This window comes from Elephantulus edwardii, unplaced genomic scaffold (assembly GCF_000299155.1).
Source record: "Elephantulus edwardii isolate Elephantulus edwardi_28Jun2011 unplaced genomic scaffold, EleEdw1.0 scaffold00145, whole genome shotgun sequence".
In the NCBI taxonomy this organism is placed as follows: domain Eukaryota; kingdom Metazoa; phylum Chordata; class Mammalia; order Macroscelidea; family Macroscelididae; genus Elephantulus; species Elephantulus edwardii.
This window is the reverse complement of record NW_006399895.1, coordinates 7,113,076-7,123,933: the sequence shown is the minus strand read 5'-3', so window position 1 is coordinate 7,123,933 and position 10,858 is coordinate 7,113,076. Positions and strand designations below refer to the sequence as shown.

General features: G+C 36.6%; 1 protein-coding gene across 1 annotated transcript in view; it reads right to left on the bottom strand.

The window, feature by feature from the left end:
* LOC102870185 (zinc finger protein 280D-like) overlaps window positions 1–10,858 on the bottom strand; it is a 124,209-nt gene that overhangs the window by 92,345 nt on the left and 21,006 nt on the right. The window contains 2 exon segments of the mRNA XM_006894532.1: window positions 3,447–3,589; window positions 5,659–5,701. Coding sequence (XP_006894594.1) covers window positions 3,447–3,589; window positions 5,659–5,701 — 186 coding nt within the window.

Below are 10,858 nucleotides of genomic sequence, written 5' to 3'. Positions count from 1 at the left end.
AACAACAACAACAACAACAACAACTCTATCCTGCTTCAGTCTCTGGTCTCCAGAGGGGAAGAGGGCCACCAACTGCTTCTTCAATTCTGGTCAGGTCTGGAATTCTTGCACACAACTCCTCTCAGCTGCAAGCAGGCAAGATTTCAGAATGTCTTTGAGAAGGGTCTCCAGGGAAGGGTGCCACTGGGGCTGCCCCCCTCCACAGGCTTCTGGAGGAGCAATATGCTGCACTGAAGGGAGTGAGGAGAAGGGAACAGGCACCTTGGGTCTCAGAAAAGATCAAATATGTTTCCTGTGCTTCTCCAGTTCTGGTCAGAGGAGCAGCAAGGATTTCAAATCCCACTGGAACCTCAAAAGACCATTAGTTGAGCTCCGTATCCACTTGCCAGGGTTTGTTTGGTTTTTTTTTGGCTGGCCAGAAGCCTTTTGTAGGGAACTAATGAGAGCCTGACGTGCAGTCCTCTGGCGTTTTAAAATTCATGTGGGGCCTTGGGCCTGTGGCCCTCAGGCCTGGTTTTAATTGTTTTGCAATGAACACTCCTAAGCGGTACAGCACTGTTCTGTCACTTCTCTGTATTGGGGCAACTTGGATTGCTGTGATACTGAATGTTGTTCCACTGGTCAAGTGCCTTAATGGTTACACATGGTTGACAATGTTTGGTAGAGCTCACAGATTAAGACAGGCTTGGAAATTGGAGTGGCATCCACTTCCTAAACATGCCTGTGGAAACGCTATGAACTTAGAGAAAGGACAATAGTTATAGTACAAGGTTAAAATCTTTTGTTTGTAGGGTCAGTAATACATGGCACTTAACATATAACACGAAGCCCTTGTCTCCATTTTGGACTTGGATGAAGCAGGTAGACTCTGTATGATGATGCTCTTCTTTTGGTTGAGGATCTGGGTGGATTATTTCATTTAAGCCTCTTGTTTAGAGTCAACAAGACCTCGAGGAGGACACTGCATTTAAGGACAACCCCTTGTCTCCATTTTGGAGACTGGGTGAAGCGACTGGGCTCTGTAAGATGAGCTTGCTTGTTTTGGTTGAGGGTCACTGTGGAATGTTTGGTTGTTTTTTTCTTTAAGCCTCTTGTTGAGTCAATAAGACCTTCTGTTAGGCCCGAGGGAATATAGTTCAATCCCTTGTTACTGTATTTTGGAGGAGCATTTCCTGTAATTCGTACCGCACTCTTCTGTTGCTGTGCTGAGGTAATGTGGGTTTGCTGTGATACTGAATCTTCGACCTCTGGGGTTTCAAAGACAGAATGACTGCCAATCATGGACGATGTTTGCTAAAGCTCCCCATTTTAAGACAGGCAATTTGGAAGCAGGAGTGGCATCTGCTTCCTAAACTATATGCCTATGGAAACTCTATGAACTTGGAGAAATGATAATAATAAAAAGGCCTCAGGGTCTTTTGTTCACAGAGTCGCTATAAGTTGTCTGCGACTCAATGTCAACAACTCAATCCTGCAAATGGAATTAAAATCTCAGGTATGTTGTTATTGTTGTTACATGCCACTGAGTAGCAGACAACTCACAGCGACCCTATGAACACAGAGCTGAATCCTGTCCTATACTATGCCATCCTTAAAATCCCTATCACACTTGAGCGAGCCCAGAGCTGCAATCACTGTATCAAATCCATTTCGCTGCATGTGTCCACAACAATGAGCCTATAAGAACAGTTGGTTAAATGACTAAGATGGTACAAACACAACACTTACTGAGGGAGAGAGGATGAGTCATCATTTAGATCTTTTCTTCAAAATAGATTTCAAAGTGACTTTCAATGTCAATTCATGAATCAGTAATGCATCAAATTCTGCATCTGTACTTGACAGGCCTCACTGGCATATACTGCTTTACTTATCAACAGCCTTTGAATAGCACCATGCTGTCATTAATTGCCACTGTACCTGAGGGCACATACACTCCTTTTAGGCAGATATTCAGAGACACCATTGCTCTTCAGTACTTTGGAGAGGTCCGTAACAGCAGACTTTCCCATCGCAATACACTTTTTTTTATTTCCTGGCTGCTAGTGCCAAGAGTGTTGACCATGGAGCCAAGCAGACTAAAGTTGTTAACAATCTCAATCTCTTCACCATCCATCCTGATGCTGCCAATTGGTTCAGTAATGAGAATCTTTGTCTTCTTGACATTGGGCCTCAATCCATTTTGGAGGCTGCAGTCCTTGACCCTCTGCACCAAGCGCTTCAGGTCCTCCTCAGTTTCAGCAAGCAGGGTTGTGTCATCTGCGTATTGCAGATTGTTGACAGATCTTTCACCAATCTTGACCCCACATTTCTCCTCATAGAGCCCAGCCTCCCAGATAATCTGTTCTGCATACAGGCTGAAAAGGTATGGAGACAGGACACATCCCTGGCGTACACCTTTCCCAATTTTTAACCATGCAGTGTTTCCTTGCTCTGTTCTGACGACTGCCTCTTGGTCCAAGCACAGGTTTCTCATTAGCACGATCAAGTGTTCTGGGATTCCCATTCTTCTCAGAGCCAGCCACAGTTTGTTATGATCCATACAGTCAAACACCTTCGCATAATCAATGAAACACAGATATACATTCTTCTGGTATTCCCTGCTTTCAGCTAAGATCCATCTAACATCAGCTACAATATCCCTCCTACCACGACCCCTTTGAAACCCAGCCTGGACTTCTGGAACTTCTCTGCTGATGTGTTGTTCCAGTCGTTTTTGGATAATCTTCAGCAGAATCTTGCTTGCATGTGAAATTAATGATATTCTACAGTTTCCACACTCTGTTGGGTCACCCTTCTTTGGGATGGGAACAAATATAGATCTCTTCCAGTCCGTTGGCCAAATGCTTGTTCTCCAGATTTCTTGACACAACTTGGTGAGCACATCCAGTGCAGCATCTGTTAGCTGAAATATGTCAATTGGTATACCATCTATTCCTGGGGCCTTATTTTTTGTTAATTCCTTCAAAGCAGGTTGAACTTCTTCCTTAATCACCAGAGGCTCTTGCTCTTATGTTGTTTCATGAAATTCTTCTGTGTCTTCCAATTCCTTTTGATACAGTGACTCAGTATATTCTTTCCATCTTCTTTTAATACTTCCTGGATCATTGAATATTCTGCCTAAAGCATCCTTGATGATAGCAACTCGAGGTTTGAATTTGTTCTTCAGTTCCTTGAGCTTAAGAAATGCTGAGCGAGTTCGGCCCTTTTGATTTTCTGACTCCAACTCCTTGCCACTAGATAATATTAACCTACTTCTCTCTTCACACATAAATTCTCACTTTTCTCATATTCTCAATCACATTCCAACCCTAATTTGTCAAGTTCCTACTCATCCGATCTCTAATTTCCAGCTACTGACAAAGAAAAAAAATATATACATCATAAATTTTTCTATTAGAAATATTATCGAATAAAACTTTGCTTCACAGAAAACATAGGCTTACTTGAAATTGCTGGTTTTGAACTTGTTATCTCTCCCACAAAGATTGGCTCATCGTCATCATCATCCTCAACTTCTTTTACTTTCTTCTGCCATGGTTCCAACTCTTCTTCCTCACATTCCATAAATAGTTCTGCCATTTTTGAACTGTCTAATTTTCAAAAGAGAATCAACTCTTATTTTCAAAATGAAGGGGAAAAAATTTTTTTGCAACAAACAATATTAAATTTAAGATGTAGTTTAACAATTATGGTAACAACAGTAAGATCACTGTCTGAGACCTACACTAGTAAAAGAGACTAACAGATAATAAATGACAGTAATTATTTAAAGTAAACAAAAAATTAGAGAGTCAAATCAATCAAATTAAATTTTAGTCCTATGGCTGGAATAACTATTTATAAAAATTATATATAATCATTATCTGTGAGAAGAAATACACTAGTAAAAGAGAGATAAACTAAGAATAAAAGGCAACAGGCAGAAAACATAATTGAAAAATTGAATCTATTTTTCACTATCTACAATGAGGGTATATTATCTACCAAATAGATGTATTAGAGAAATTCAAGAAAAGACCATATACAGTAATCTAACTTCAAGGAGATACTCAACAAAACATTAAGTTCCTTCCCGTACCAACTCTTGAACCCATTATAATTTCCTCAACAAACTATCCAATCTTATTTTCATTAGAACTTCTTATTCTACTATATGAAACTCATGAATTCATAGAATCTCAACTCTGTGTCTTAATTTTAATGTTGACACTGAATTATGTTCTCCTAAAATATGTGACAACTTGGCTAGGCCATGATTGGTAATATGGTGTTTGTCCTATAGTTTGTGATAGAATGTAATTACCCTCCATTTTTTAATGTGTTACAAAGCCTAGCCTCTAGATCTTAAAGAGAGATGATTAGTGTGGGGTGTATCTTGACTTACAAGAATGCTTGAGTCAAGTTCCACACTAACTTAAGTCATATTCTTGCTTGAATCACACTTTTTACCTTTTAAGAGATAAAAAGAAAGAGAAGCAAGCAGGGGAGAAAACGGCCTCTCTACTAGCAAAAAAAAGAACTAAAAGGAAGAGTACATCCTTTGGATTTACAGTCCCTGAACTGAGAAACCCCCAGTTTCATGGGAAGCCTAGTGCCAAGATATATGTTAATATCTAAGAAACCAGAAAGCATAGGCTGATGAGACAAGCACCTTACTCAACAATTGACAGAGAAGTGCTGGACTTATAACCTCTTGAACTGCTAAGGAAAGATACTTTGTATTACATCAGCAGTAGATAATGAATAGATACGCTTAACTTCAAATAAAGCTTCTTGTAAATGAAGAACAAATTAAGCTCTCTGAGAGTATACCTCTCCAATAAATAGTTTACTAGATACAGTAGGTATATATTATTTTTGTTGTTGTTATGTATTGTTCAGTCAGAACTGACTCACAGCTGACCTATGGCATCAGAATTGACACAGAAGGTTTTGAAATGCTTTAACTCCCATGGAAAAGGCTCTTTTTTCCCTGCAGAGCAGCTGGTGGATTCAAATCACATGCCTGTGTGGGCAATGCAACTCCTTACCACCAGAGCTCCCCTGACCAGCTGGGTTAATTCACCTCTACAAATGACAAAATTAATTTATATCCAGATGGCATACAAAGGTCTTTCTCATTCTTTTATAACAGGAAATGACCTATCCAGGGAATACTGGTAAGTAGTACTTTTTTTTTAAGGCACAAAACAGCATACATATTATGATCTAAATTAGCAATAATCTCTTTATTATATATGTAAAAATTATATGATTATGAATAATAAATTGATAATGGTAGTTGTCTCTGACATAGTGAGGAAACACTATTTCTACTCATTTTTTTAGTGTATACTCTTTCTATTACAGCATTTGTTACTTTGATAATACCATGTATTTTTACTTTGAACGCTTACCTCTTACCAATTCTACTGAATAAAGATGTCAGTACAAAAGCCATGCATACTAATATAAGTCCTGGTAGTAACACTTACTTTTTGGTTGAAAAGGGTTGTCGCCCATCAAGTTGAAGAGTTGATTTTCTGAAATTTGTCACCTAAGTACTGATACATGACACTAGTCAATTTTATGAGTCACTTTAAGTAATACCAAATACTGAAGCAATGAAACACAGGATTCAGAAATTCTTATATCTAATTTTTACTTCCTTCAGACTCACCATGTGACTCCAGACAAGGCAGTAAGTTACGACTCCGATCTCGTTCTACAAAATAAAAATATCTACTATTAGAATAAATATTACTATGTTAGATTTTGGTTTTTTCATATAAAAAAATTTTAATTTGATGGGTCTCACAGTCACATTCAAATCACTTTCCAGAACTGGTTAATTTTTCTGTGAACCCAAATATCCAAAATACAATGGTGACTGTCTTGTGCACTTAACACTTAAATAAATCTGATGGAAAAATACAAATTTTTAAAGCATCCCTTTGGAAAAATTACAAAAGGCCTCATAATGTAACTTTTATTAAATTTGAAGTTTAAAGTACGTTAAAGGGCAGCTGTATTTCAGTGGTGAAATTCTTTCAATCTCTAAGGGATGCCCAGATTTGATCACTAGCTAGTGTATTTCAAGTGTGGCCATCATACATCTTTCAGTACAAATTTGCATATTGTTAAATATTGAATAAGTGTTAGCAGAGACAACAGAGTAGGAAAGAAAGCCCAGTAATTTCTTTAATAAAATCAGCCAGGAAAAAAAAAATCAGCCAGAACACAGAAATTCCATATGACCCAGCTATTCCATTGCTTGGACTATACCCCAAGAAAATGAGACTGAGGCTTAAATGGAGACTTTTATACCAATGTTCAGAGCAGCATTATTCACCACAAACAAACAGACTGAGAAATTATGGTACATTCACAAAATGGAATACTACATAGTACATAGAAACAATGATTTTGTAAATTACTACTAACTACTAATGCAATTCCTCAAGTCAAAACCAACTCGTAACTAACCCTGCAGTAGGTTTTGGAAGGCTAAAAATTAAACGGAAGGAAACTGCCTTTCTTCCCTGGAGCCACTGGTAAAACTGAAATCAGTAACTAATAATAAAAATTAAAAGTGCTACAGCAGAATTTCTTAATAATACAACCAAGGATATGGGACAGTAAATCTCAGAAATAAGAAATGTATAACATTTTGTGTGAATACATCTATTTTTTTCTGGAGAAAACAAGATAATAGATTTTTAAAAGGTAAAGGATCTCCAGGTTTTAGAGGAAATGAACAAATTTTTGGAAACTTGACTACCTAAAACTGAACAGTTCATAAAAACTCTCCCAATAACAACAAAAAAAAGTCCTGGCCCAATTGGCTTCTCTGGTGAATTCTATCAAATATTCAAGAAGACCTCAATTCTACTTAAACTATTTCAGAATATAGAAAAAAACAGGATGCTCTCAAATTCATTCTGTGAAGCAAGCATTTCCCTGATACTGAAATCAGGTAATGAAAATTATACAATACCTCATGAACACTGATGCAAAAAATCTCAACAAAATCTTAGTCAATAGAATTCAACATTTTAAAACATCATGCATCATGATCAACTGAAATTCATGGCAAGGATACATGAGTGAATGTTAGAAAAATAATCAAGTGTAATCCATCATATCAATAAAACAAAGAACAAAACTACATGAACTTATCAACTGAAGTAGAAATGGCATTTGATAAAGTACAACACAATTTCTTCATAAAAACACACAACAAAACAGGAATAAAGGGGAAACTTCCTAACATAGTTAAAAACATACAGACCAAATTGCCGACATCACCGTCAAAGTAGAGAGACTGAAGGCATTCCTCCTTATGAAATGGAATCAGATAAGGACGTCTTTTACAACTACTCATATTTAATACTGTACTGGAAGGTGGGGGGAAAGACAGACAGAAATAGCACTTAAATTGACAAAGAGAATGTAAAATGGTCTCTAGTAAGAAAAAAAAAATATTTCTTGAAACAAATGATAATGAAAATACAACTTACCAAAACCTCTGGAAAACCATAGTAGTAACCACAGGACAATTTATACCAATAAACAATCATATCAAAAAGAAAAAAACTATGATTGACTCTAGCCCAACATCTTCAGCAAGCTGAAAAAGAACAGCAAGAAAACCCATCAACCTCTAAAAGAAATGAAATTATAAAAATCGTTGTTGTTTATTGTCACAGGCCAAGCATGACTCATAGCACCCCTATGAACAAAAGGCCTGAAGCCTGTCTATAACTATCTTCCTTTCTCTAAGTTCATAGTTTCCTGATGCATGTGGTTTAGGAAGTGGATGCCACTCCTACTTCCAAACTTGAATCAATCTGGGAGCTCCACCAAACATTGTCCATGATGGGTAGCCATTATGGCATTTGGCACACCTATGACAGAGTTGTTCCGTAATATCATTTGAAACTCAAATGGCACAAGTTTCAGTGTCACAGCAAACCCAGATTACTTCATCACGCCAAATTGGCCAGAGTCCAGAGTCCTGTACAACTCAGAAGAATGTTCCTCCAAAATATAGTAACAAGGGATTAAAATAAAATCCCTCAGGCCCAACTTTTAAATATAAGGGACCCCCCCCCCCAGGTCTTGTTGACTAAACAAGAGGCTAAAACAAAAAAACAAACAAAAAAAAACCCCACCCAAACAATTCACACAGATTCTCAACCAAAACAAGATCACCATTTTACAGACTCCAGCCACTTCATCAAACTCCAAAATGGAGACAAGTGCTATGGTGTTTTATGTTGTTGTTAAGTGCCATCTAGCACCAACACTAAAGAACTACTGTCCTCCTCCTAAGTTCATAGAATTTCCACAGGCATGTTTAGGAAATTGATGCCACTCCTGTCGTTTTTAATCAGTGAGCTCTACCAAACATTGTCAACCACGTGTAATCATTATGGCATTATGGCACACCATTCAGTATCACAGAATGCTGGGTTACCTCAATATGGAAAAAAAGACATAAAAGTGCTGTACCACTTAGGAAAATGTTCATTTCAAAGACAAATAAAAACCAAGCCTGAGGGCCATAGGCCCAAGAACTCAAATTAATTTTCAAAGAAACCAAGCCTGCACCCTGGGCTCTCATTGGCCTAGAAAGGAGCACAGATGAAAAAAGCCAAGGACTCACCCCCTTTAAGACCACGAGTTTACAAAGACCCCAAATGAATTTTCAAAGAAACCAGGCCTGTACCCTGAGCATAAACAAATTAAATAGAAAGCAGAAAAACAATTGAAACAATCAACAAGATCAGAAGTTGTTTCTTAAAAAAGGTAAAAAAACTTGAAAAACCATTAGCAAAACAAAGGAAAGAATGAAAAGACAAAAATAAGCTAGATAAGAGATGAAAAGGGCAATGTCACAACAGAACCAACTGAAACAAGGTAAAAATGGAATATCATGAAAAACTGTACTCAAACAAGTATGAAAACTTAGAGGTAACGGATAATTACTTAGAAACTCACAAATTAAAAACTATACTCAAACCTAGAAGAAATGGATTTTTGAACTATACTTCAAAAAAAATGGATTTTTGAACTATACTTCAAACCTAGAAGAAATGGATAATTACTTAGAAACTCACAATCTACCAAAACCAACACAGACTGAAGCAGAATATCTGAAAAATTCTTCACAAAAGAAGAAATAAAACAACTTAAAATTAAAAAATAAATTTAAGACCAGATGGTTTTACTAGTGAATTTATCAAACACTCAGAGAAGAATTGTCACCAATTCGACATAAAGTATTTCAGAAAAAGAGAAAAAAAGAGAGACTTCTCCCAGACTCATTCTATATCAAACATATCTTTGATACCAAAGTCACATAAAGACACCACCAAAATAGAAAACTACAAACCAATATCTCTCATAAATATGGATGAAAAAATCCTCAATAAAATCCCGGCCAAGAGAATACAACAGTAGATCAAAAAATAATTCACCATTACCAAGTGGGATTCATAACACATATTCAAGGATGGTTAAACATAAGAAAAACAATGTAATTCATCACATTAACAAAACAAAGAACAAGAATCACATGATCCTATCAATTGATGCAGGAAAAGTCTTTGACAAAATCCAATACTTTTTCCTGTTTATAACACTCAGCAAAATATGAATAGAAGGGAATTTCCTCAACAAAGTGAAAAGTACACATGCAAACTCAAGAGTCAACACTGTCCTCAATGGAGAGAGATTAAAGGCATTCCCTTTGAAAATAGCAATTAGACAAAGATGTCCATTTTATCACCTCCCTTATTTAATATTGTATTTAAAGTCTTAGAGTGGTAAGACAAAAGAAGGAAATAAGAGGATTCCAAATTGGCAAAGAGGAGGTAAAGCTAGCTCTACCTGCAGATGATATGATAGTATACTTAGAAAACCCTAAAGACTCAGGGAGAAAAGTACTGGACATAGTTGATCAATTCAGCAAAGTAGCAGGATATAATAACAATATACAAAAATCAGTTGCATTTCTCTACAGTGACAAAGAGAACACAGAAAATGAGCTAAGAAAAACAATACCCATCATAATAGCTAATCACAAGATTAAATACTTGGGAGCAAATCTAACTAGAGACACAAAAGACCTATACAAAGAAAATTACAAAACATTACTAGAGAAACAAAAAGGGACCTTCAGAAATGGAAGAATATACTGTACTCATGGATTGGAAGACTCAATATCATGAAAATAACTCTTCTGCCAAAAGTAATCTACAAGATCAATGCGATCCCAATACAGATACCAGTGATATTCTTCAACAAGATGGAAAAGGTAATTTTAAATTCTATTTGGAATGGAAAGAGATCCAAACTAAGCAAAGCAATCGTAAAAAAGAGAATAAAAGAGGTAGCAAATAAACTCACTCCCTGATTTCAAATCATAATACACAACTGCGGTGGTCAAGACAGCATGGTACTGGTACAGTTACAACACAGAGAATAAATGAAAAGTACCGAAAAACCAGAAATCAGCTCATCTTCCCATGCTCAACTGATTTTTTGACAAGGAGATGAAATCAGGTAAGTGGGGAAACGACAGCCTTTGTAAAAAATACTGATGGCAAAATAGGAACACCATCTGTAGAAAACTCAAGGAAGACTCACACTTTACGGCATATATATATACCAACTCAAGGCGGAACAAGGACCTAGGAGTAAAACCAACCACTATTAATTTCATTAGAGAAAAGCTTGGATGAACTCCAGAAGCCCTAATCCACAGTATGAACAGTATTCCAAGCATAATGAAAAGCCTATAACCAGGGGAGAATAAAATAGATGAATGGGACCTACTAAGAATTAAATCCCCATGCGTATAAAAAAAAAA